We start from the raw sequence: 27944 nt of genomic DNA on the forward strand, positions 1-27944 counted from the left end.
AGTCAAGACCAAATTCCCTTCCCATCCCCACTATTTAGCCAGTGCCACGCACATGGGTTGCTACAGAGGTGCATCAGTTGGTATGTCAGGAGAGGGTGCAGGGGAGGAAATTTCCTCTGCAGGGCTCTCCAGGGCAGCCACATGAGATCTGGACGACAGGTAGCTGGCAGCACCTCTGTTTGCAGAGGCAACATGTATTTTAGGTGGCAGAGCAGCCTCGCTGGGGTGCTCCCATCTGACTTCTGCCCCAGCATGCGACCACCAACAGTGGGGCTGCTTTGCTCCTTCCCTGGCATCCCCAACCTTCGTAATAGCCTGGGTGTACCCATAGTGCTGCTCTGTCTGAGGAGATGTACTTCCCATAGCACCTACAGCAGCCAGAACCTACTTCACCCCCACAACTACGAGCAGAGAAACCACCAATACGAACCAGCACGCTGCTATAGCTCCTCTGCCCCTGGACTCCTGCTCTGCTGTCACCAGGTGCATACTAAACCCAGGAGGCTCCAGGGACTGTTCAGGCCAAGCAGGACAATGTCTATCAAATTAAGGCACCAAGTGGGTTGGTCAGTACTGGAAAGTAGGTCGACTGGGTCACTAACTGAAAGGATCTTCTGATACCTAAATGGAAATTTAGATTTCTTCAGACGGAATCCCACGCTGAAGTATGTGCTGTGTGAATACTTGGGTCGAAACCTCACAGTTGGGCTCATTGCCAGGGTACAATGACCTTATTATTGGACTTGACTTCCTGCCTTCGTGGTGATTCAAATATATCCATCGTATTTCACAGTCTGGGTGGGCCCGAAGCACATATTCAGTCTCGTCATCTCAGCTGAGAAATGTTAACTCTTCAGGCTCCTCTTTATTTTCAGTGATGTGCCCATGCACTTGGGGTTTTTCCTCCCTTTCTGGATCTTCCTCATTGCTCCAAACTCCTTTTGTTTGATAACACTTCAGAATGGTCTATGAGCTGGAGCTTCTAAAACATTTTCTGGAGATTTCTTTAGTAAATCTTAAAAAAAAAAAAGGTAAAAGTCTGCTGAAAGTTTCGCTTTACTCCTTTTCTAGGAGCTTGATTCTTCTATTTATAACAGGTAGGCAGCTCATATGCAATAAAGTCAAAATAAAGCTAAGGTGGTTATGAAAACATAACTAATAACAGGGAATTGTTCTTCCTTGCAAGTGCCTCAGTCCCATAAATGCTCCCCCAAGCATGTGCTTACCCACGCTGCCCGGATGCCTATGCCTCATAAAACTTGATGCAATGAAAACTGAATTGACTGCTTTCAAGGGTCATTCTGAGAGCTTCATTATTTAATTTTTATTTCAGTCTGGGCTCTGTTGCTTACACAGGAAGTTTCACTTGACTTTTAGTACCTTAAAAATATTGTAATAACACTGCTCGGGTCTTGCGGTTCTAAGTAGTGACTTTATGTGTACAAAGAGACATTCACCATTCTGCAGAGCTCACATATTACTTAAATCTTACAAGATTAATATAGATTTACACGTTGCATAGAATGTTCTGGCCTTCTCTCACCAAGGACTTCCAACCCTGGGAGAAACACCTCTCCACAAGGATATGTCCTGAAATTGGTAGTACAGACCAAATGAGACGAAAGTCCTTTCCCTTAATCTATATATATTATATGAAGACTATAGCTAGCACGTATAGATACACTGACTCTCTGGGGAAGGGGGATGAATAGTAGAAAAGTATTGCTATTTTTAGCTGCAGTGCATGGTCTGCCTGTGTTTCAATCTGCAATACAAATCTCCCCTGATAAATGCACCAGTTGTGATTTTATTTTCCAGGAAGATGAATACAGAGATGGTAACGGCCAAAAAAAATCTATGTATGAATCTCAAAGAAATTAATGCAGCTGTAAGGCAGTTAGGTCCTGTTTTCTGTTATCTTGCCAAGGAACAACCACTTGTAGACTGGTAAATAAAAGTTAGTACTGTCCTCAGGAGTTATTTTTTTTAAAATCCAAGCATAAATGAAGAGCTATGGGTGAGGGGATCATCTGCCCATGTGACTGAAGTGGCCAAAGTTTTTTCATCATTTTTGAAAATTGCCCTCCTTCAATAACGGTCCAGTGACTGCTTCAACTTCTCCTTAAAGAAACTAGTTGTGAGAGTATAGAGAATGGGCTTTGGGGCACTGCGTATTGGCAGAACAAATGTCACTATCCAGGAAGGGATAGTGTCTAGGAACAAAGGTAAAATACTTTGTATGCTCTGTTGCAGGAAAGCTAAAGAAGCAAATGCGTCTTTATGTCATTTTTACTTTATGTCCTTTATTTTACTTTATGTCACTTTTTTTTTTACTTTATGTCATTTTTTGTGGAATGCTACCATAGTATTATTTTTATAAGAAAGAGGGTTGAATTCAACATTGCTCATTGTGATTTTCATTGAGTTCACCAAGGGTTTTCATAAGAAGGGGAAAAAAACCAGATTTTCACCAGAGTGTCTTTTTCTCTATCTACTGGAATTTAATAAAAGCACTAAACATGAGCTGAAGTCTGTCTCTCTTTAGGATAGTATTTAATATAAATCCAAATTGCATACCTATTTTTTATATGGCAATTTTCATCAGTAGGTTTCAAAGTGCCTTACAAAAGCTATCATTATTATTTTACAGAGGGGAACCTGGAGTACAGAGGGGCGAAGCGACTTGCTCAGAGGACCATGAGCTGAGCTGTGTAGAGCCTCACCATCGTGAATCCCATGCCAGCCACAGTTGTACATCTTCTGAACACCCTCATGATGTCCGTGTTTTATTTTTAACAACTTACATGTAATCACTTTTCTCCTGGTTAGGCAAATGGAATTCAATGCTCCCAATGAGGCTAAATAGGTTTTACGATAAAATCATTGACAATTTACTATATTTCTTTCATGCCTTTCATATTATGGAGAATTATTTACCCAATTTTCTATGAACATGAGGCATCAGTTTTCTAGAATTATAGTGGGAGAGCAGGATGCCTTTATTACCACGTTATCTGTTAGCAACTGCAAGGTTCGCAGGGCTGCATATAACCAGTGCAGTGATGGAGAGCTATGAGGTTGTACATACAGCTGCTCCGCGGGCTGGGAGGGGAGAGTGTGTGCTGCCCTGCGGGAGCAGGGAGGGCCTGTAGCCTCCTCAGGACCCCCTGGAAATCACTGCCGGCATCTATAAATGTGGTGTCTGGGTTGCTTAAAGTCCTTCCTGTTATAATTTTGTTTCCCTGATGATTAAACTAATGGACTTATTCACACATATTACCATGGGATTTTGCAGCTGTAGCAGAGGAGAACCTCTTCACTGGATAGCTTAGTCTGGTTCTCACCTACATACATGGATTGAAGATGTTATGTATGTACTTTAAAGGTCAATTTCCGAACATAGAAAAAGTAAAATATTTCGGGCAATACTTACTCTTCACCCATGGTTAGCTAGAATTCCTCTGGCAGAATTGTTTTGGTTTGAAATGAATGCTTAACAAAAGAAATCACACTCTTGCGTGGAGTTTCCACCTGGAATAAGGAGAGGATTCCAATGACAAAGACAGGAATCCAGCAGATGGCATCAGTGGATACTATTAAAAAAAATATTGATTGGCAACAGCAACAACCCTGCGAACGTGACGCTGGACTCCTGATGACTGAAGGGCAGTTTTTTGAACAGAACAAAACGTGCTGACCTATGAAAACACCATGATGATGGAGGCTAGCAGGGTCACACCTGTGGGGAAACAAGATTCGAAACAAATGGCATTGAGTCTTTCCTCTCTTCCCTTTCTCCTGACCACTTCTCTGTTTCATTCTCTTCCATTATTTTGTTATAATTTTTACATTAATGTATCTGTAGTATACTGATAGAATTTTATGCTAGAAACAGCTCCTCAATATCGTCTAGTGTCACACAGCCTGCTCACATACCACGTGTTCCCATCTGTTACACAGTGAGATGCGAATAAGTTGTAAGAAGTTACTATAGAAACACAGTTAATGCACAGTATGGGTGGGCTCGTGATTCCACAGAGATCGGGTCTCCTGACTAGAAATGCTGCAGTAAATCCAAAACAGAAACCACCTGCAGGACTCTCACGTAATATGGAAAGAACAACATATTCCCCAGCAAAGTGACAAACCGATCTGAGCCATGTGTTCATTTCAGACTGGCTTCCTCGGTTCTGTATAAATATCCATCCCAAATTACTGATGGGAGAACATGTGCAGAGCAAGCTGTGCAACTTGGATTTTAATTGCACTGCAGTGTGTTGCAGAGCAAGGCTTTTAACAGTTCATCAGATGGCAACTCCTTTGACTGGAGTACTCTGATAAATAGCTGAGAGCCATTTATGTCAAGATGCCAGCACCTGAAAACAGGCTCTTGCTCAGAAATACAGATTGAAACAAACTAAAAGGATTGAAAAGTGTGATATAATAATTTTATTGATGCGAAATCACTACATGAGCCTGATTGGGCATGGGCATTGCCTTTTTTACTTTCTACTCAGTGTAATTCTAAAAAACTAGTTTTATCTTCTGGTATGTAGCTTTTTCGTCTTTTTGATATCAAGAGATAAAATGAGGAATAACTGTTAAATGTGTATATACTGGCAAAATAACCCCTATGTCTCTGTAAGTGCAGGTCAGGGAGAAGATCGTTTGGTAATAGTTTGAATAATTCTCAGTCCTTGCTGTGAGTGAGTGCTCTGAGGCTGAGCACGACCAGCTCATACGTATCTCAGGCTGAAGTTTCTGGGCTTTATCCTGTTCATTTCCAGTTTATTTTATATATATATATGTATCTGTTTAATCATTATCCCCTGCCAGTATAATGCACGTATAGCTCTACTTACTATTTATATTATCACCGTTTTCTGCAATCCAGTGAAGACTACACTGAGTAATAGTTGAAGGTTGCTGATTTTGCCAGTTTATAAAAATGAAAAGGTTTCAAACCATTGGGCTAAGTAATTTCATTACCTCATTGCTATTCAAATTACTATGTCCTTCTATGTATTCTCCTTTTCTTTGTTTCACTCGCTTGTGTTTTGTTAAAATTAGATACTAAACTCTTCAGGTGACACGGACCCTTTTAAGTGTGCAGCCATCACACAGCACATGAGGCTCTGCTCCTTTTGTGGGCCTTTGGGAAGTATTACAACACGAACATTGATAGTGTAGTGAAAAGTACATCTATCAGTGAAAGCTCTGTAGACTGACTGCCAGTTTTTCTAGTAAAATAGTATTAATCAGTAAGTATAGCATACTAAAAATTAAACTTACCAAGAAAAATACCAAGGGAATACCTGTTGCCTCCAATTTCTTCTCTTTGATCAGAATTCAATGGGAAATAAACTCCATTTTTCCCATAATAATTTCAAAAAAAAGTCCTCATCCTAGAATGGGATTATTGCTATGACAAACCCAGCAATCCATATGGATATAAGAATCACTACTGTCTGCTGCCTTCCAGGATGAATATTACTGAAGGAAAAGACAATCACTAAATACTTTTCTAAGGTGAGATATGTCAACGACAGGACTGAGACCTCTGTAGATAGCATGGTGATGAACACCATGATATGGCATGGTAAACTTACCATCCACAGCACAGCATATTTTTCATACTGTCTATGGTATTTAACTTCAAAAACTCTAATGAAGAACAAATACACCCCCATAAGACAATCAGCACCTATTGAAGAAACAGATTTCAGAATTTGCTGAAAAATATCAATGAAGTGCTCTATATGTAGTATACTTTTATGTTTAACCAAACTCTAGCTGGCATTCAAAAATAATTTAACCGTGTGATCGCGGCATCAGAATTCACATGCTGTGGGGCTATGAGCCCCCTGATCACAAACGGGAGAGTGGAAACTGGTGTCAGGATACAAGAGTGGAGGTGTTGCTGAAGAGGGCTCCCATGAGCATGCAACAATCTGGAGTCAAGCTCCCTGGCTGTGGCCAGCACGGTGGCTTTTGCAGACAGCGAAATATTATAGAATCATAGGTTAGAAATCATTTAGCTTGGAAAAGACCTTTAAGATCATCAAGTCCAACTGTTAACCTAGCGCTTCCAAGTCCACCACTAAACCATGTCCCTAAGCACCACATCTAACCGTCTTTTAAATACCTCCAGGAATGGGGACTCCACCACTTCCTTGGGCAGCCTGGTCCAGTGCCTGACTACCCTGTCAGTGAGTATTGAATGACTGCAATGGCTGTATTTGTCACACAGGCAGCCAGGCCTGGAGAGGGGGTACAGCAGTGTCTGGGCACTGCGCAGGGTACGGATACTGCAGCGGCAGAGTTTCAGCCAGGAGCAAGCTGCAAGAGTCTCGGGCAGAGTGTGGAAGACCTGGCAGGTCTATGGCACTATATAGTATATACATGACGCTATATAATAAATACACAAAAGATCTCTGATATCTTGCCTGGGATTTACTTCTGATTTTATACATTCACGATATGTATCTACTAACAAGGCAAATTCATTTTACCTGACTTCAGCCATTTATAAAGCTGAAGATCTGAATTAGTTGTGCCTTGGCTGTCTTTACAGTCAATGAAGTCAACAGATACTTTTGGGACATGATCCATTAGACCTACTTTGGACGTCTTTTTTAGAATTAGGTAAATTGCACGATTCATTGACTAGAGAGTGCAAAGTGACTAGTTCACGGACATCTGCACTGCAAGCGTCTGAAGTCACACAAGATAAAATCTTTCCTGTGTGAAGTTAACATGCGGTCAGAAAGCAGCGTCTATAGACTTGGCTAACTGGAACAAAGAGAGGAGAAGTAATAATAGATCTCATATGTTTTTAAAGGGTTAGTCACCAGAAAACAGTGTCACACTATTGCACCATAAGCTTGCAAAGAAGTAGGATTTGGCCACAGCAAGTGTGGATTTGGTCCCACATTTCTGTTGGCTCGAAGATTCTTAATCTTCGAACAACAGCTGGACAGGGTATGGTGCAATCATTTGGAAGTACTCACATTTTGAAATATCCAATTCAAAAATATCAGAAGCACTTATTAGTTCCTGTGCCAAAAAAGGAGATATGATGATTTGACACATCACAAAATAAATTCAGACAGCAAGTAGTCTAACACTAGCTAACTCATCCGTAATCTTTAATGCTGAATGAATAGTAGTAATTAATAAAGTAAAATGTTTAAGTTTTTTATACACATCTTGACTGCCCAAAGTCAAGGAATTGAAGGACCCTGGTTATTTTTTGACACTCACTTTCATTTAGAATATCAGAAAATAATGCAAAAATAGATAATGCATAATATTTTTAAATGTTTTGAAATTCGTATGTGTCTAGAATGCAAACTGAAATTATTGGAATATACATAATGTTACTTATTATATATAATATAATGTCATAATGTAGTATACAATACCATATTAATATATTAATTTTATTAATGTACTAATCAAATCAATGTATTATGAATACCTTTAATACATACTTAGGAAATTTTGATAGACATGGTGTACATGTCATTTTCTGCTTTGATAAGTGATCTCATTCTGATGACAAGATTTCCAAAACATATAACACAAGCTATGACCCACACAAATACTCACAGAACATTGTCAGCTAAGAGATCTTCAAATGATGAAATCCCATCTGTTAATGATGTGCATAGTCACACATGAACCGCATAGAAGCAATAAGTGAAACTTTTTGAAGTAGCTGAATGTAAAGAAATGAACCTGTAATATTGCTGATTAAACACAAGCCAATGTCACCGTTATGTACCAGTTTTGCAAGTAGGTGCAAGGAGCTGGAAGAGGAGAAATAATTCCTAGTGCATATAAGGGGTATGCTGTGAAACGTATTAAATCAAAGGAGGATTTAGGACATTGATAGCAGCTCATACACTTTTGATCCCCAGTAACGATGCTGGGGGTAGTGGCTGCAATCACCTGTGATTTCCTTCAGGTTGCTGTAATATGCAATTAGGGCACTGCCCTTTGTTCATGTAGGACTTGAGAGAAATGGTCAGAGCTGGTGTATTTTTTGTTTTCACACATCTTTTAAGAGCTTTGCTTTGCTACTCTTAGTTTGTTGTCAGTGTGCAGGTGGATGTTCTTCATACTAAGGTGCTTCAAAAGCAGATCTTTTACTGTCCTTGGCAGAAGGATTTTGCCTGCCTTAACAAATTGTAGAATTTCTGTGGAATGACTTAAATTTGGTAATGAACATTATCACATCTTAAATTTTTCACTTCCTTGACCATTATTCAAATAAATAGTTCCCTGCTTCAGTGACAGTGCACTCATAAAGAAGGCTTGTGGGACAGGACATAAAGGCTCTAATACCGTAAAGCCTACAAGAGCAGGGTTGTTTTGAAATGTATCCTTACATCCCATTGACTTCTACAAGATTTAAAAATATGTTCTGGTATATATAAAAAATAAAACATGAAGGATAGATCTGCAAATAAAACTCTGATGTGATATAACTGTGAAATATATGAACAATGATATATCAAATTCTGCATGTTGATGTAGTCCTATTGATTGTATCCACCACCTGCTGGTAAATAAGTGGACAGTAGCTGATTTCAGTTTTATTTTTCAAGAAGTAATAAAGAGTGGAGGAAAGACTGTAATATAAGCTCTTTAGAAATAAAGTCAGAAAGAACATTGCACAGTTGAAGAAGATGCTTACATTCATGGCATAGAATAAGCAAATATAAATATTTGGGAGCAATTCCAGACTGAAAGACCAAAACCAGAAGGAAAAAATAAGCCTGAAGATTTCTCATCAAGAATGGCACTTTAATTATTTAGAGAGGCAAGAGACATTTGAGTATGTATCCTGGGTGGTTTAATATCCAACTCAGGATATTCTATGATTCTATGATTCTAAGTGTGGATGTGTGACACTCCTAAAGCCCTTTGCCTCAGCTCAGGGATTGTAGTTCAGAGGCACCTGGTGTTACTGGCAGGTAGCTGTGACATACTGTGAAGGAAAAGGGCATGCTTTATGACTGCGAATTAAGATGTCTATACAGCACACATTCTATCTTCTCTATGAACATATATGGCTTTTATTCATGTCCAAAATATATAATCACTCTTCTGTTTCTTAACTCAGTTCCCAATTTGGGTGCACATAAATGAGGTATTCTACTTCTGCCTGCTAAGCTTAAGGCTACAGTAACTCCCAAGTAAGCAAACAATTTTATTTATTCTGCTTCAGCCAGAAAAAGAAGTGTGAAGGGCAGAAAAAGAAGTGATGTGATATGGTCTAGAAATGAGGGAACAAAATGAGGAGCCTGTTTCCTTTCTCTGTTTAAAATAGTGAAACATTTCATCTATTTTTTTTGCAGAAATTGAGCTACCAGTGGAATTAATATGGAAAAGCAACACCCTGGGATGGTTTTGGACATTTTTATATGGACCTCCCACCCCCTTAATGATCTTTTCTTTTATTTTGCATATATACATGTGGGAGAGGTTCCTCATACGTTGAAACATTCTTCCATTTATATTTAGAATCTCAATCATTTCCAGGTATCTGTAACATGTGTAAATGTTATGAGCTGTAAATAAATTATAAGAAATAGGGCTTCCTGTAGTCATCAAATTTCCAATTACACAAACAAGCCTTTTCTTAAATCATAGGTCTCAAAGAAACTATGTCATGGAAAAATCCTGACTACATTCAGTAGGACTGTTCATCACATCGAGCTTTTTACTGGAAGATTGTGTTGTGGGGATGTGCATTTAGCCGGAGCTCCCTTTGTAGTTACACCATTCAACAACCGATGCAATATCCATTAAGGGAAGCACAAGAAGTGACTTGCACAGGTTTTCATCACTTTCCCTGGGTGCTAAGCTACCCTGCTCACAGCAGTGTGATTTAAAATCTTATTATTATAAACCTTGGCCAGAGGGCCTTCCGACTAACAAAGGAATCACAGAACTGAAAGCACTAATAAGCCCAGAACAGGCAGGGATAAAAGACAGCTTCTGCTATGAGAATCAGAAGAGAGAAAGAAATAAGACAAGAAGGCAAAATGTATAATTCTCTCAGTTTTTCCTTGGGGAAGTGAGAATTCCCCTCCATTGTTCAAGGTAAGATTGACCTGCAAGCTTTTGATGAGAAATCCAAAGTAGTGGGAGGTAGCTGTGGGCCTGCTGAGGAAAGACAAGGACACTGGAGATCTTTCGGGTTTGAATTACTGGAAGCAGCTGCTATAGACAATACAGACAGACCTCCCTTTGGAAGGACGGACAGTCTAGCAGGCTGAGGGAAGCTGAATATTTTGTCACGTTTCTGGAATTTGCACAAACCATAGGTACTAGCTGCCCAGAAGCTGCAGCAGTGAACGATTCATCAACGCTCTGTACAACTAGGAGTACAAATCACTGAAGAGTGTGTGTTTGCAGGTGAGGACCTGGGCCTTCCTGTATTAGCCACCCAAAGTACTAAGATGACTTATTTTTTTATTTTATTTTTTAATTTTGGAGATTCAGGCATCTGGGTTGGGTTTTGTTTCACCTGACATTAGACCTCCTCACTGGAGCTAAGTTTCCTTTAGTGTCAGTGGAGAGAAGCATCTCCTCGGACACGGCTAGGTTAAATGACTCTTGTCCTGCATGGTTTCTTTTTGTCTGCTGACTGTAGAGGGAACCTCACAGAGAAGAAATCTTTAGAAAAATAGACTAAAATATATCAGAAAATTTAACATTATAAAATATTAGTTTGAATAACCAGACCACATAAAACATTCAGCTTATATCTGAATTGGTAAAATGAAGAGGGCGAAGACGCGGGTGTAGGCAGCTATCCATACTGCCTCATTTTTTGTCCCTTGTGAGCTAGTTAGGCCAGACAGTTATATTTGCTAGCGTAACTGGAGCCTAGGGACCAAAGACACCTACTAGGACTAGTCATGACATGCATGTGATGAGACAGGGATGATTAGTGTGCAGGTACGTTCCTCCCTCCCACCCCAAGAGTGACAGAGGAGCACAGAACCGAAGGAGAAGGATATAGTTAAGGGCAGATGTGGTGTGTTTGCAGCAGACGTCGACTGCCTTACATGAGGCAAGAGAGGTGCAGAGCATTGATAACTGTTCATATGGAGTGCCATGAGGCAACCTGCTTTGCCCACATAGCGTGCCAAGAAGAAAGCACAGGGTGTAGAGGTACAGGCAGGCAACCAGGGACTCCTCTAAGCAGAAAAGTTATACAAAGTTTGGACTTCTGTTCTGCTGTAATACAAACAAGAACAGGACAACACTGGGTGTATGTAACTATCCAAACAGATCCTGATGAAATGCCAATGACAATTAAAATGAACCCTGAAAACAAAATAATGGAGAAATATAGCCCTTCCAGTGTCTGTGACATGGCATGATTCAATGGGACTTGCTGGCTGGGCAGGACATACATTCCATACATCAGGGAAATGCGATATTAAGTGTCAGTAAAAGGAAAAGGTTTGTATAATATTACATGCATGCAAGCAAAACAGTTAATGGCACTGAGAGCCTTAAAAGCATTCAACTTGATAAAAATCCTAATGATGATAGAGCCATGAAAGGACACTTTGTGTACTGAATGTATTCAGTAAGCATTTCCTGAAGTGTCTGAAAGCAAAGCTTCATTCTGCAGCATCCCAACAGACCTTCAGTCTACAAATTCAGTGTCAGGAGGGCATGTGCTGGAGGATTAGCAAACCCAATAAGGCCAGAAACAGGGAGAGAACATTATTTTGCACATTTGGCTATAACAGAAAAAGAAAAGAAGTCACAGGAATAGTTTTTTGATTAGCTGTGATACAAACAGGAGGAGAAACTCCTGGCATAATCAAAGCCAACCACAGCCACCTGATAGAGGCAAAAACGCTAACAGAAACCTGCGATACTGAGTGAGTCCATTGCAGTATCACTCAGTGCAGGTACCGGCATACTTGGACTGCAGTGTATCATTTTCACCTCTCCTGTTGGGCAATAGCATTTCAAGGGATTTGACACATTATCTGCACAGGTGATATTTTAGGGAAAGGTGCGTGAGATGTTAGAAGAGTGAGAGGAACTGAAATCTTGTCAATGATGCTCTAGTAACATGAAAACCCAAAACTCTTCTATTCCTATGATGCAGCTGGCATAACCTGAAACTGATGCACAGCAATGGCAAGGCAGAGTACAGATGATATATTCTGATTGTGTTTTAGAAAAGGGAAACATCACAATTGAACAAAAAAGAAAAATAACAAAATTACCAAGTCAGGTGATCTGCTTAGATAGAAAGCACTTGGATTGTCATATTCCTTTGAAACGACTGTGATGAAAGGAGAAAAATAACTTATATCCATAAGAAACTGCATCCAAGGATTCCAAGCAAGGTTTAGAAAAAACACCTTCATCTGGTAAAATGGAAAGGAAAGGCTGAATTTGAAAGCCGCAATAGAAGACAAGAGTGACAACTTCTGCGTTTGTGACAGGTACCAGAAACAGAACTGCAGGCAACCTCTGACAGATATGAAAATGTGTGTGTGGCGTCTAGCCAGGCCTCATGACCAACACAAACAGTGTTATTGCTATGGCTGTACCAATAAGACCATGAGAGTGCTCATGTCCATTATAGGAAAAGATTAAATCCCAAGTTGTAAACTCCAGAGCTTTGGTCCGAAGGCAGACATGCCTTTGATACCTAATCCGGGATCAGGGATTCCTATATTTCCAAAGGACCTGGTAGGTGTTCCTGCCTCAGCTATTCCCAGCTCACTGAAGAGACCTTGTGAAATTATCTCTTTTCACTGTGGTTAGAGAACCTGATGTATTGTCTGTTTTGCTTCTAGGAAAACACAGAGGAGATTCTTTTTGACAAGAATTTCAAATTTTATTTGAGGATTTGGTTTGGATCTTGTCTGGGCCAAGCCAGGTGGCATTTTTTTCCATAAGATTTTAAACTGTAAAAACTCTTTTTTGGATAATATACTGTCTATCCCATGAAACAGAATGCCTGTCATCCTGTCAGCAAGGCTTCTGGAAAAATGAGTGATTACTGAGATTGCTTTGTTCTGCTTAATTCTAGCCCAGTTAGGTTTGGTGGGGGTGGGGTGGGGTGTGACATTATGTCTATCTTACAGTCTTTGCTCCTGGGCTACATGTTCTGAGTTGGAAACATAGATCAGACAATCATTTTGACAGGCAGGCAGGTGGTACTAGTACAGTGGCACTACCATATCTATCACAGTTAATGTGCTCTCAGATTGAAATAACTACACTTTTCCTCTCTGGTCAAGGTTTATATAGCAGCAGAGCATGTCTCCATCCATATTTCAAAATGATGTCCTGTCTTAGGATTATTGTCTTGTCCCTGTGGTGGCTTATGGACTAGAATATTGATATTTGCTGCATTTAATTCTGTGCATAATAATGAAACAAAGGGCTGTAATGCACGTCAAAAAGAGTCTAAAAGGAAGTTATTCTGGCACAACTGCCGCATGATTGCCTCAGTTATCTGTCAAAAAACATTTGACTTAACTCCACATAACTAACCCTGGAGATTCCCATTTGAGATGCCCATGTAGAGCTGACTGATAAGACACAAGACCTACAAGAGACCTGTGGCCTTCTGGATTAGCAGGTGATGGCCAGGCGGGATAGAAACGCAAGGGCATCTCCAACAGCATCAGACTCCTATCTGTGGGCAACTTAGTAAGCCTGGGTGAACACAGTCACTGGGATCTGGAGAATGGCTTATCTCAACCTAGACTAGCTTTGGGTTTGCTGAATGGCTCTCCAGAATAATATTCTGTCTGGTATTATTTGGTGTGTCCTGTGGTATGTGAGACATCCGTGTGGGCAGGCAGACATGACACAGGACCCATGAGAGACCAAAGACTTTCTGGAGTGGGAATGCTGTAGGGATGTCAGATAGCACTAGACATCTCACCTCTGGGCAACTGAACCAATCATCTCCTAAATTTTGCTCTTACTGTAATGACTTAAGACACATTGCTCACCTTGGTTACCCTTGGACACTTAACATATAGGGGTCGACAAAAAGGAACTGAATGTTACCTGTGTGTTGACTTACAGTATTCACTGTGTGGCACAGGAGAAAATTGTCAAACAACGAGTTGCAGGAAAGCTGTTCAGATTAATCATTCAGATTAATTCAGGATCTTTTGCTTTTGCTTAACAAAAAAAAAAGCATGAATTTAAAAATAACATTTGGTTCTTCTTTTGGACAGCTTTTTAAGAAAAAGCCATACGGCACAGAATGACAATTTTAAAAAAGAAATTATAGTCTTGCTTTTCAACTCTGAATCCAATGAAATTATAAGATCTACTTTCAGATGAGGGTGAATCTTTGCAAATTAAATAAGAAATAAGAAAACTTCTGATTTTGAGCTTTGTGTAAAATACTTAATTAAAAAAAAAAATGTGGCTGAATCATCAGCCCTGTGGAGTGAGTATTTTATGAACCACTGCAAGGGAGAGTTTATAGAAGTTCTAAAATACTTGTTACCATTTACTTATGCCCTTATCTGCCCAGGTGCCCTAGCTGTGCTTGTTGTGTAATTTGTTCTTAATTTATGTGTTTTGATTGCTCCTAGGCTTATAATTTGTGAATAGCGGTAAAACTGAGCAAACTGTATGGCTGTCATTCATGTATTTTGGCCTGCTACCTCAGGGTGTTGAGCAGTCCTGTAGGAATAGAAATTTGAAGCACATTCAGCATCTGATAGAATGGCAATTAATACTTCACATGGCTTTAGTAATTGATGAATATTTCTTCTGGAAAGAAAAGATATCATTTAGTGCACTATGTTAGTAAAATATTTCAGCTTTTACTTACAGTGACTGAAGCTGCTGAAGGTTTTCGAAGCGATCCTCAGAGAAGTGAGAAAGTAGATTGAAAGACAGATTGCTAAAAGAAAGATAAACTGTTCCTTGTTTTATTTCAGGAAAAAGACAAGCTAAATTATTACATTTTTAAATTCAGTTAGGAATTCTCATTTATAACTTCCAGCTTTTGTAAATACTTCAGGTCTATAAAAATAAAATGTCATAATTTTGTTATCATGTTGCTGGACAGATCCCTTGGAGAAATAGAGAACAAAAGCAATCAGGTTCATCCTTAGTATTCTGCCCATCCCTTTCAATACAAACTTTAAGCTAAGACTCAGATTTTCTCCTTTTTATAGGTGAGGAGGCATGCTATCTTACTTAAAATTTTAATAGCAGCAAAATTATCTTTTGTCATTACTTCAGTTCATCCAATACTTCCTTGCTCTGCTCTGATTTTATCCATAAGTCACTTTGAAGCCAGTCGGTACAGGCACTGATGTTTGGTGATCGCTAAACATGGATCATTTTAGCTCTGATTCATCATAACTAATTCAGCTGAGGTATCTAATTTGGAAACCTGGTTACCTGAGGGCTTCTCTATAATTTATGAACTTAATCATTGCTGAGAGGTGAGATGAATCAAAGCCTAATTACATAGATGTGAAGCTTTCACATTTAATATAGGTAGAACATGGAAAAACAAAGAAAAAAAGAACACATTAAAAAAAATCCGACAGTAATTTCAACGCTGAAGATCGGAATTAGTGAATGAGTTCTTGCCATGCCAGCAAATCAGTGTCTTTAACACATAACATCAGTTGCTGCTCTCCTTGCACAGACAGCAGCAGCCTGTTTCAATCACTCATGTCACTCCAGTCACTGACAGCTCCCCTTCTCCTTCAAGCTTTCCCTTCTCTTTTCCACTTCTACACCTTCTGCAGCTGGTTTATGTTTCTGCCTAAACATGTCATGCCAGATAATGAGGCAACCAAAACCCAGATGCAGTGTGACTACTTTATATGCAGATGAGCCTAATGCATACACGCTTATCCCTGAGGGAAGTGGCAGTCTCAGATCTTAAAGTAGGTGCCTCAGTTCCCCAAACAGCTACTGGGAGAGACTGGTTCACCTCCACAGCACAGAGATGCCACCCTAGCTATCTTTCTATAGACTGTACAGAAAATACAGATGCCCTCAGTGTGTGAGCCGAAGCAACTGAAAAATGTAGTATTGGCTCCAGAGGGCCTAGGTGAAGCTGGGCACTCGTATGCTGGGAAGGGAGGGAGCCCAATGGGCGCTGGGGCAGAGAGAGACCTTGATTTGCAGCCCATACAGCTATCTCTGTTGTAAAACCCAGGAGGTCTTGGAATAAGTCTGCCCCCTCCCCGTGATGCTGCCCGAAGCACTACCTGCAGCTCCCTCTTCCCAGGTACCTTTCTGTCCTTCTGCCTTTGATTCTGCATGGCCTCCTGCCTCACCTTGGGCTGGAAAAGTGCAATACATTCACAGATTACAGGCATGTAATAGCTCACACTCTGTAATTTAAAAATAGTTTTTGGAAAGCTCACAATTCCACCAAATCTTTTAATGAGGAAAAGGTATTTGCAGGCAGCAAGCAAATTTGATTTCCATGAAGAAACCTGTGAAGTAAAACATATCTTAGAATAAGTACTTAATGGTTCAATTTATTCTGGAGTGCTAATTTCATGTTTCAGTATGACTACTTGGCTTTTTATTTTTCTAGTGTGTTAGAAGTTACGCAGAACCCTGGTTAATTTTTCCAAGCCATAACAAGGTGTGTTATTCTAGTCAGTGCAAGAGAAACCTACACAAGAGTAAGTAGTTAAGTAAAACTTTCCTTAGTTTTAATTAAAAACAAGCAATTTACAAGGTAAAAAGCAATACGGAATTTTACTTGATTAAAGGCTCTGGGATTTGCTATCCAGATAGAAATTTTACATGTTCAAATTTAGCTTTTTTTCGCTTTTGCTCTCACTGCGATTGATACAGTCCCACTGCAGGGAATTCCTGTTCCTTACTGGTAAGGCACCACATGTATAGCATCAAGAAGCATTTTATTTTTCTTAACCTGTATAATTTTTTCTTCATGAACATGATCGTCCTTCAGATTCTGCTTTTCCTGTCCTCTGTATTATATGAAATATAGCTGAATATAAATAAGTTATAAATGTGAGTTATTACTGTATACCAATATATTTAATTTTAGCAGCAACGCAATTTTTTTTTGCTCAGGTTCCCTGCAAGGGGAAGACCCAGTCTGAAGGAGGAATGGATTCAACAAGAAAAAAATATCTGCAGGTTGAGATACAAGTATACTATATTGTTTCTGCTTTGCGATCAGATTGCAACTCCCAGGATTTAGTGGAATTTAAAAAGCACCCCGGTGCTCATGATCTGATCACAAGGCAGAAATAATACAGTATTCCTATTTCTTATTCTGTTTGTTGAAAAAAGTGATCGTGACAATTGCCAAAATGTGCCATGTGACTGCGCATACAGTAATTCAATTAATTGTAAAGAATACCTCCTTGACAGAAGCACAACTGTCCTGATGAGGCTTTATACATTGAGACAAATACTGTGTTGAGGACTGTGAGTCACACATATTCAAAAGGTTTTTGTTGCTTTACTTCCGTACATCTTTTACTTACAATACGGTAAGTGCATCGCATGCCAGGAAGGTGGTATTAGTTAGGGCCTTAATATGATTGCGTTCAAGATCCCTGAATAACAATAAGGAAAGTGGTTTTATTCATGAGTTGTGTAGTAGTTTTGCAGGAGGGAGTTTAGGTTCTGGGCTAGTCTTCTTTTTTTTTGACATTCCTTTATTTATTTCTTACAAAATTAGCCCCAATTTATTACCTAGTTTTGAATATGAATGTAAATATCAAACAAAGCGAATTATATTCTTTCCTATATTGTGATTTCATCTCTGTTTCTGGCCAAGTTCGACAGCCATTTCAGCAATAATAGGCTAATACATTGGCATTTCTTATGTGTAATCTGTGTATCAGGATACATAGAGACCATTAGGTGGAGATTTTACATTTAGTTGTAACATATATATCCTAAGTATAACTTAGGATAAACATGCATTCACAATAACTGATTTAATTTTCATTGAGAAACTAAAGTGAAAGACAGGATTTTGCTAAACTCATGAGAGCCACGAGAACAAGAAGCAGCTCTAAAGATTTCTGTTGGCAGAGGACTGTGTAGACAGCCATTTGTAGACAGCTATTTGAAACACTGTGAGGTTCAACTCTGGCAAGGTTATACTTTTTGTTAGAATGTCACACCTTTAAAAGTGCCTTGGTCTAATAGAATAAACAAAAGATGAATTTTTTTATCTGTGCAGAAAAAGATATATTCATTTATCAAATGAATTTTTTGCATAATTTACTTACATCAAGGTAATGACATTTGAGTACAGATCTTGGGTAGAGTCTCAAGTGAATTGTTTATCACTGATCTTCATAAATTAAAACAAGATGTTTTATCATACTTCATAGCACAATATATAAGTGTCAGAAAGATATGCAAATGTAAACTTTTGAGAGATGAATCCAAGATTAGATTTAGTTACATTGCTTTGAAATTTAAGGTAAATTTAGATTTTACAGAAACTACACAAGAAAAAAAGATTTTTTAAGTTACCAGTAGCAAAACATAGCAGAAACAGTTATTTTTTGGTACTCGCTTATTAATCTATTTTATTTATAAGCAATGGATACATTGAATGACCAAGAAATATGCTAAATTGAAAAACTCAGAAAAAAAATCTGTTCATTCAATAATTTCCATTCTCAGTTGTTGTGGTTTAACCCCAGTTGGCAACTTAGCACCACACAGCCGCCTGCTCACCCTCCCCGCCCCTCACCGGGATGGGGGAGAGAATCGAAAAAAAAAAAGTAAAACTCATGGGTTGAGGTAAAGTGAGATAAAGATAGTTTAATAGCATAGCAGAGGAAGAGAAAAAAACCCCACAATAATAATAATAAAAGAATATACAAAGAAGTGATGCACAATGCAGTTGCTCACCACCTGCTGACAGATGCTCAGCCCGTCCCCAAGCAACGATCGCTGCCCCCCAGCCAACTCCCCCCAGTTTATATACTGAGCATGACGGCATACGGTATGGAATAGCCCTGGGGCCAGTCTGGGTCAGCTGTCCTGGCTGTGCCCCCTCCCAGCTTCTGGTGCACCTGGCAGAGCATGGGAAGCTGAAGAGTCCTTGACCAGTGTAAGCACCACTTAGCAACAACTAAAACATCAGTGTGTTACCAACATTATTCTTACACTAAATCCAAAACACAGCACTATACCAGCTACTAGGAAGAAAATTAACTCTGTCATCTCAGCCAAAACCAGGACATCAGTATGTTTTCCACACATGCTATGACCTTCTTCAAACTCCCATGGGAGCTGGTAAGGTGTAAAGTTATTTCAGCTCCTGCCCAATCCACTGCTTCAGTGGTCACTCTGTGGAACCTGGTCCAAAGGCTACTGGTGCCAGCTCTGATGCCAGCGGCTGCCCACCACGAGCTTGGCTGAGACAGTTGAGTCAAGGGTCATTAAAGACACAAAATTTTTCGTTTTCTTTGTCCTGAGCCAAGGGACTAGTAGCAAAAAATTTTCTGCTAGCAAACCCAAATAATTTATTTCCCTGCATACTATTAAAAACAGCCGCTAGCTTTTCTAAGAGACCAAGATTATGCTTTTCAGTTGCTGGTTTACTTGAGTAGGGTGATGGAAAATGCTTCTAGGACTTCACATCTCCTTCCCACTTACCGTAAGCTCTGCCTTATATGGAATTTTCTGTTATAGTCATAGGAAATTGTCTGGGAAATTGTTCAAGTACCTAAATACTGTTTCAGTTTCTAAAAGGAGATGCTAGGTGTCTGCTGGTTGTATCCAAGAATTTCCAGTTTAGACTGTGAGTTTTCTGTAGGCGTTCTGAGAAGAGAGATACGATTCTAAACAGTTTTACAACTTTGTGAATGTGCTTTAGTTTTAACAGAAACCTAGTAAAGATAGTCATAGCATGGAAGTTGCCTATGAGACATCCAGATCCAAATTTGGATCCAGACGTGGTAAGTATGGGGAGTTGACAAGCATGATTCCTTCATGAAGAAGATGTTTGAAAGTCTTAAAGAAAGAAAAGAATTTGGAGGAAAAACAGAAAGACAGAAAGGAAAGTTACTTAGATATTGAACAGTACCAATATAAAAATGTGCAAGAGCAGTACTTACTGAAAAAAAAAAAAAGGCTTTAGCCCAGTACATAACTGCTGTGAAATTTTCACTATTAGGTTATAATCTAGAATTCTGGAAAGAAATAATAGTTTACTACGTCACCAATCCTTGTAAAGAAACAATGAAAAAATGACAGATAAGGAAATCATGAGGGAGCTTTTCCTCTGCAAATCCAAAATAACCAGACCTAGTTATTATCTCTAGAACCTGAAACATAACCTGAGTGATAAGGAGTCGCAAGGTGCAGTAGTCAATCTAATTTTTTTGGCAGAATGTCATAGAATCATAGAATCGTTAAGGTTGGCAAAGACCTTCAAAATTATCGAGTCCAACCGTTAACCTAACACTGCCAAGTCCACCACTAAACCATGTCCCTAAGCAGCACATCTCCACATCTTTTAAATACCTCCAGGATACCAACCACTTCCCCGGGCAGCCTGTTCCAATGCCCGACTACCCTTTTGGTGAAGAAGTTTTTCCTGGCGCGGCTTGAGGCCATTTCCTCTCATCCTATCGCTTGTTACTTGGGAGAAGAGACCGACCCCCACCTCACTACAACCTCCTTTCAGGTAGTTGTAGAGAGCGATAAGGTCTCCCCTCAGCCTCCTCTTCTCCAGGCTGAACAACCCCAGCTCCCTCAGCCGCTCCTCATAAGACTTGTGCTCCAGACCCTTCACCAGCTTCATTGCCCTTCATTGTCATTTGCAGACATAGCTTTATTGCCTTGTTCCTTTCTTTTTAGATCAATGCCATAAACACACGCACTGCCAGTGATGAATGGTGCTTTTACAGACAGGGAGAAAGTGGGTACTCACAGCCATTTCAATTTGTGTATATCTCTGAATACCCCAGGTTTCAAACTAGTGATACATTTATGACTGAGATACCTGTTGACAAAAACATATAACACGGAAGCTAGAATAACACTATCTAAAAACTGATAGACTACTTCTAAAGGGAGGAAGCAGAAACCTTTCAGACAGTTGATGAGAACAACCAGAAAGATAAAGAACTGTGACAAGCAATATTTGCTTTTAAAATACTGAGTGAAAGTATTTTAATGTTTCTATCTCATAAAAGGCTGTCTGTTACTGCAAGGGCATTTGACTTAATCCTTTAAATATTTTATACATGGAATGATGCTGGGTAAAGCATTAAAAATGTGCTTTTATGAATAGTTTTGCAACGCACTGGGATGGATGTGTTTTGCTATGATGCAATGGACAACTTTTGCCTAGGTATTATGCTTCCTAGACCAAGGCAGACATAGTAAAAATGCTTTGCATTTATATATGGTAATCTATCAAAGTCAATACCTGTAGCTTATTCAAAACTTGATAAGGAACTGAAAAGATTAACCTGATTTTCAAAGGCACTGAGCTTGTATGAGCTGTTGGAAGTGGCAGGGTTACCCAGGTATCTAATAATGCTGTAAATAATACTGACATTTGAAAAATTTGGCCAATATGGTTTGTGAACATCAACTAATGAGGCAGTGTCAGGTACACATACTAAATGAAGTTTATAACGGGTTGATAATGATACAAAAAGAAGTTCAGTGATTTGTCTTTGCCCTGGTGTGCAATTAGAGTCACAGCAAGAGTTCAAATTTAGGAAGTGCTCACATCTGTCTCGAGCTACTGGAATATACGGAATGGTGGTTGGATAAGACTTTGAAAGGCTGAAGTTTAGATGCCATTTCCTGGATTGTGGAAGGCTGGTTGCTCTGTGATACCCAAGTGGCAATCAGTTATTTAAAAAGCCAAAATAGAGCAATAACGTACTCACAATTTCTGAAGATTGCATAGTCCAAAGAATGCTTTCCTTGATATTGTCTGAATGCAATTGTGTTGTAGAAATCTGGTACAGGTAAGGTAAGAAAGCTAGGATAATCATGATTCATTAACTTCTTAGAAATGAGAATGTTTTATAATTCCATATTTATCCACTTCTGCCATTTTAAGCACACAACTAAATTAATGCCTGGTGTAACACCACTGAAGTCAGATTCAATATTTTCCACCAGAACAGAACTTTCTAATGACTTCTTTGAGGCTATTCAGTATGTGTTTGTCTCCAGGGCATGTCATGTCCCATTTCTTGGTCATGCCTTTGGAATAGAAGATCGAGTATAAAAAATAAGATACAAAATAGAAAGCACTGGAGGCTGGGGAGAAAAGCCAATACTGTTCCAGCCTACAGGTGTATTATTTTAAATTTTATTAAATGTGAACCATCACTACCCATCCTTCTTGGCACACTTATGCTATCATACGTTGCACCTGCTGATGCATCTCAGCTGAAAATTAGTGGCATGTATATTTTGTTTATATAAAATTGGTTCTAGCACTCTGCCTACTCTTCAAATGTTACAGTCCTTTCACATGACTGTTGTTCTTGCAGGCTGCTAACCGCTTTTGGATGGAAGGCAGCCATTATTATTTTATTGACATTATTAACATTATTTTAACATTAACATTAATATATTAACATTATTAACATTATTTTATTAACAACATTATAATTTTATTAACATTATTTTATTAACAACAGCCATATTTTAAAAGGACACAAGTCATTCTACCTGACAATGTAATATATATGAACGCCTTCCTTCTTCATAGCTCGATGAAGGTCAGACTAGTTCTTACAAGAACTTGGAGGAAGCTGTATTGAAAGTTCTCCAAGTCAAATTCCAGTAAAAAGGCCATCCTACTATATAAAGAACATGGAAGACACCACCCAGCTTGAAAAAAAAATGTGCTAGTGGTCTGTGAGAGGATTGACTACACAGGAGAACTTGCCATGTGTACAGCTACTTGCATAAATTTTCAATTGGTTTCCATGGTAGCTTAGTAACAAAAAAGAAAGAAAAAAGGGGAAAAATAAAAAAGATGCTTTATTTAACCTTTTAAAACAGTAAGGTGCAGTTTCATGACAAAATGGTGGTATTTCTTATTAGACAGACTTATTTTCTGCTTACTCATTTTTCTGTGGCAGGGAGCAAGACTAGATCTCTGTGTATTGCATACAAAACTGCCTGCATCTGTGCACATCTGGCTACACTGGAAGACCAGCATGGTCAAAACATGAATTTCAAAGGCAAATGCTGTGCTATACTGTTTAAAAAGTGATCACACAGGTGACTCTGTATTGATTTTGTTCATTCTATATACTCCAGGGCTCATGTAATAATTTAATGAACTGTCAAGATACTCACATTTTCTTCACCTTTGTACGCTTGCTGAAAACTTAATCTGGAAGAGAATGGATCAGGTTGTGTGTGAGCGACCTAAAAGTAATCGGTAACTGATGTTTAAATTAGGTCTTAACTGGTCAGTGTTGCAACTGTCAAAAATCAGACCTTACACCTGGGTGCAGCTGACACAGGGTCAGAGCCCGGAAAGGACTTTGGGCACATTCCATACGTTACATCAGCTGCAGCACGTTGGGTGCATTACCTTGCCTGTGAAGCCTGGGTAACCTCAGCTTCTTTGTCATCTGTCCTTACTGTTTAAATCCCAAGATGAAGCTTGAGTGCCCTCCTGGGATTAGCTGGGAGAAGACAGGCCTCCCTTTGATCTGTTTGGAAAGTAAATGTACTTGACTGCTTGAACGAGCTAGCTGAAGGCAGCAAACTTCATTACAAAATTTTAAGACTGGCCTCTTTTAAATATTTTCCTTCTGTAATCCAGACAGATCTTTGAGAATTTCTCATATTAACAAGTATTCAGCCATATATAAATTTCGACAACCTGTAGGACTGGAGCTAGCAAAATGAACTAGGGAGCTGTCAGTCATCATTAAGAACCAATAATCCTGAAATTCCTGCTTTGGTAAGTAAGTTCAGCAATATGTGGCGGGTGCTCATTACCCCAATGCTGCCTGCACAACCAGTGATCTTTAGTGAGTGGCCTGGGGCTGACAGGCTTTAAGCAATAGGAATGTTGAACCCAAATAGCTTTCTGCTCACCGAATTGTAAACACTACACTGCAAAATGCACATCTCAGCTAACACCCCAAGCTCTCTTTAGAGGAGAGAAGTAAACATGTTCTGTGTGCAGTTCATATGACCTGTATTAGATGGCTGGTTGACAGGTTTGACACATCTATTTTGGCAGATGAATTCCACACTGAAGTGGGCCTTGCAGCAAAATGCTCACAGCATTCACTACATACTCGTAAATCACCTAGTAAATATCTATAGTGGGTCAACCTTTTCTGCAGTCTCTGAATGCAGAGGGCCCATACTAGGAAGTCTAGCACTATGCAAAGCGTGTTTAGGCATCTCTGTAAAACAGCTTTATGCTGGAGAGCAAAGGGAACTCTGCTTATGGGAGGGTTACATTACTTGAAACAAATGGAACAGACTTTAACAGCAGCACATTCTAGTTCTGTTTCCATGCAGCTGTGACCTTCTGAGTATTGGTGGAGATGTGGGAAAAGGAATTATTAAGTGAATATGTCTTACATATACACCAAGTACATCTGATCAGAGGGATTGTCATTCTGAGACCTCTTCTTAGAGAGAGATTGGACATCTAGATGCAACACCCTCACATTACCTTAGTAAGGATCATCTGTCAGGAAGGCTATAAAACACTGATGCTGCACTTCCTAGGACTGCAGTGATTTACATGTGCTGAAAGCAAACATAAGTAAAATATAAATCAAATTTAATACCCTACTGTCCATAAGCTACAATAAGGGTAACTGAAACACAACATGTACTTGATAGACATATAAATTTATATATACATACAAATTAGAACATCTGAGAAACTGCTGATGGAACAGTTTCCACTGGAGAATGCAGATTTTTTAAGTTGCTACACTTCACTGGAAATTGGATGCTTTGATTTTAGTGCAGACCAGAGGGAACACAGCATCTAAACTTGCCTCTTGCTTGCCAAGACACTGTCCTTGCTTTCTGGAATTTAAGGGAAGGGCTTTTTGGGTACCCCAACTTGGCAGTCCACCTGAAGAGCTGTCCCAGAGCTGTAACACTTTGACTGAGCTGAGGCTTTTGGGTTTATGACTCTTCAGCAGCAGGCAGGAAGAAATATTTTAGAAGGGATCAACATAAAACATTTCAAGTTTGTTTTGTTTTTGTTTTTTTTTCATGGCTCATAGAGAAGCCTTTCTTTTTTCTTTTGTTCCTGAGTGGGATGAAAACAAATACTGACTTTCCAAAAGTTTCCAGAAATTTAATTACCATTTCCCTGCAACTTTATAAAGCTGCAACCTGGCACTAACAAGTAAGTTCCACATTGCATTACTCTGCTCTGCTCTGGTATGCATGCAAAAAGCTCTGGGAAAGTAATAAAGTTCCCTGAGCACATCTAAAATTCCAGATATCTCTATAATTATAGTAAATACATGTATGCAGTGAAAAGCCGTAGAAGTGTAAAATAGTTTAAGAATATTAATAAGGGCATTAAGATTAAGTTAGAATTCTTTGGATAAATCCAGATAATCAGACTTTCCATGAACCATATCAAAGATACTTGCCCATCCACTATTATCTCCTATAAAAAGTGTTAACATTTTTCAGCTGTACTTTAAATTGTCTATCAGCTTTTAATGAAAACCAGAACATTAATGCCAATTTGTCTGTGGGGTACATGTGTTTTCTTATATGGGATGGAACCAAAATTAAATCTTCAAACACATTGTTTTATTGTCTTTTCTGCTGATTATGAGTAGCAATTATAAGCCCAAATTAAGAAATCTCATGTAAATTGAATATCAGAAGTGTAGCAGACTATAAGCACTGCAGAGAGAGAGAGAGAGAGAAATAGAGAGAGAAATCTCATGTTGATGGAAAATATTATTAGAAGATGTGTTGATAAAAAGAACTGAATGCTAAAGTAGAATGATTAATGTAGCAGAGAAACTCACACTGCAGTACATGGTATAGCATGGAGAGTTACAAATTATTTACAGTGAAAATCTACAAATGATGATGGAAGTGTTCTAGGACAAGACTGAAAGTCAGAAAGTGACTCAGTAAACACGAGACAGTTTACACCAGTTTCAGTAAATGACTATGTTTGGTGATGCCAAATTTCAGGCAAAACCATGGAAAATGATGAGAACAGATCATTACTGGACCAGCTAAATGTATAAGCAATTGTGCAAGTTCTATGAGATTTGAGAGAAAATCAGTTAAAACTTATAAAGCTTAGACTTCTTTTTTTTTTTTTTTAATAGATTGGCAGAAGGTAAGGGTCTCTATTACATGTGGAGAATATCAGTCTTTGGGGCAATCAGTTTTAGTACACCAGAGTGCAGTCTGGAGCTGGTAATGGCACTGGTATGTAGGTGAACAGTAAACAGGAAAGGTGCAATGTGGAAAGTCATGAACACAAATGACCACATCCAAAGATGGTAGCTGAGGGGTGATGATAAGGACAAAGGCACAGGAGGATGATTTGAAATACCTAGAAAGAAGAAGAGGAAGTGAAAGATGTGAGAACTTCAGTAGGAGGCAGGTGGGGAGGGAGGATACAAAGCAGGAGATGATAGTGGAGTTGACACATTATCTTCTGACTCAACATGCTTCAGAGTCACAGAAGAAGGCACATGTGATGTAGAGGGAATCATGCTCCAAAATAGGGATCATTTATTAGCCCATAAAGAAGATTGGTCTTATTGATCTGACTTCCTCATTGCTCTTTTGGATTGAGAGTGGGCATGGAGATCAATAAGACAGAGAGGAATGGTACTGTGATCACCACCAAGTGCAAAGGTGATTATGTATATATACCAACATATGTATATATCTAAGAATCTTACAACACTTGAAATCATCATAGAATAAGAATACTTCACTTATACTGGTAGAAAGCCTTACTGAGCATAAGTACCCATAGTTATGTGCAGGAGTTCGTGCACCCACTTTGAAGGATTCCCCACACAGATCTGCAGTGATTAGCCACTGTCCACAGCAGAGGATAATATAGTAGGGATTCTGCAGGAATCTCAGCAGTGGAGTCTGCCTGGGGCATGACTTTAGACACCCTGTCAGTTTTCTTTGCTGACCAGCATGGTGTAATTCCCTCATTCATTGAAGAAAACAAAATATTCAATTACATCATTGAAAACCCCAGACTTGTCAGGCTTGTGGATCATCCGCCGACTATTAGTGATTCAGTGTGTATTAGCTGGTGGAGCACATCCCACAACCAGATTTTGTTTCCGTATACTTACAGATGTTGCAGTATTCACCACAGTTCTCTTCATCTGCACCATTCTCGCAGTCATTTATGCTATCACAATGAAATGCCCGCGGGAGGCACGTTGTATGTTTTCTGCATGGAAAATAATCCTTTTGGCACTGAAATGTCTTCCATCAGCCATGATTCTGAGAAAATATGGGAAGACATTTCCTCTATAGCAGAGCATGTTTCGAATTAGTAAGGCCTGATAAAACCATGACCACAGCATGCGACAGAATATTTTCATTTTTCACTTTAAAGTGCATTGTATGTCATTTTAGTTCTACCTCTTGCATTACAGTCTCAGCTACAAATGGCTTACCGCCACTGAAATTTAGAAGAGACAGCTTAAAGTTTCTGTTTGTTTTTCTTCTTTTTTTCCCATCATCTGCAGAACATATTGCTGGCCAGAAAGAAACCTGTCAATGTACTTTCCTGGTAGACTGACTCCTCAAAGGTGTGAGCATTAAGAAGCAGAACCCTGCAGCATGGCCAGGGACGGACAGGGAAGTGGTGCTTGGGTGCTCCTGGCTGGGGGAAATGGAAGTCTCACGAAGAGAGAACTTCCAGCTGGAGCATGTGGAAAGCCACTTCCCAT

General features: G+C 39.2%; 1 protein-coding gene across 1 annotated transcript; it reads right to left on the minus strand.

Moving 5' to 3' along the window:
* Window positions 1-1986: 1986 nt before the first annotated feature.
* Window positions 1987-27944, minus strand: RXFP2 (relaxin family peptide receptor 2). Its single transcript, XM_087758761.1, is given in 21 exon segments — window positions 1987-2213; window positions 3519-3597; window positions 3600-3739; window positions 5293-5395; window positions 5397-5704; window positions 7490-7720; window positions 9474-9553; window positions 14858-14929; window positions 15030-15101; window positions 16419-16490; window positions 17523-17594; window positions 18275-18343; window positions 20124-20198; window positions 20942-21013; window positions 21915-21986; window positions 23347-23418; window positions 24453-24503; window positions 24505-24562; window positions 25577-25654; window positions 27357-27465; window positions 27900-27944. Coding segments are annotated over 21 exon segments (2157 nt in total).

The sequence above is a fragment of the Nipponia nippon genome, unplaced genomic scaffold (assembly GCF_047370975.1).
Source record: "Nipponia nippon isolate SJK-2023a ecotype South Korea unplaced genomic scaffold, ASM4737097v1 scaffold_2, whole genome shotgun sequence".
NCBI lineage: Eukaryota > Metazoa > Chordata > Aves > Pelecaniformes > Threskiornithidae > Nipponia > Nipponia nippon.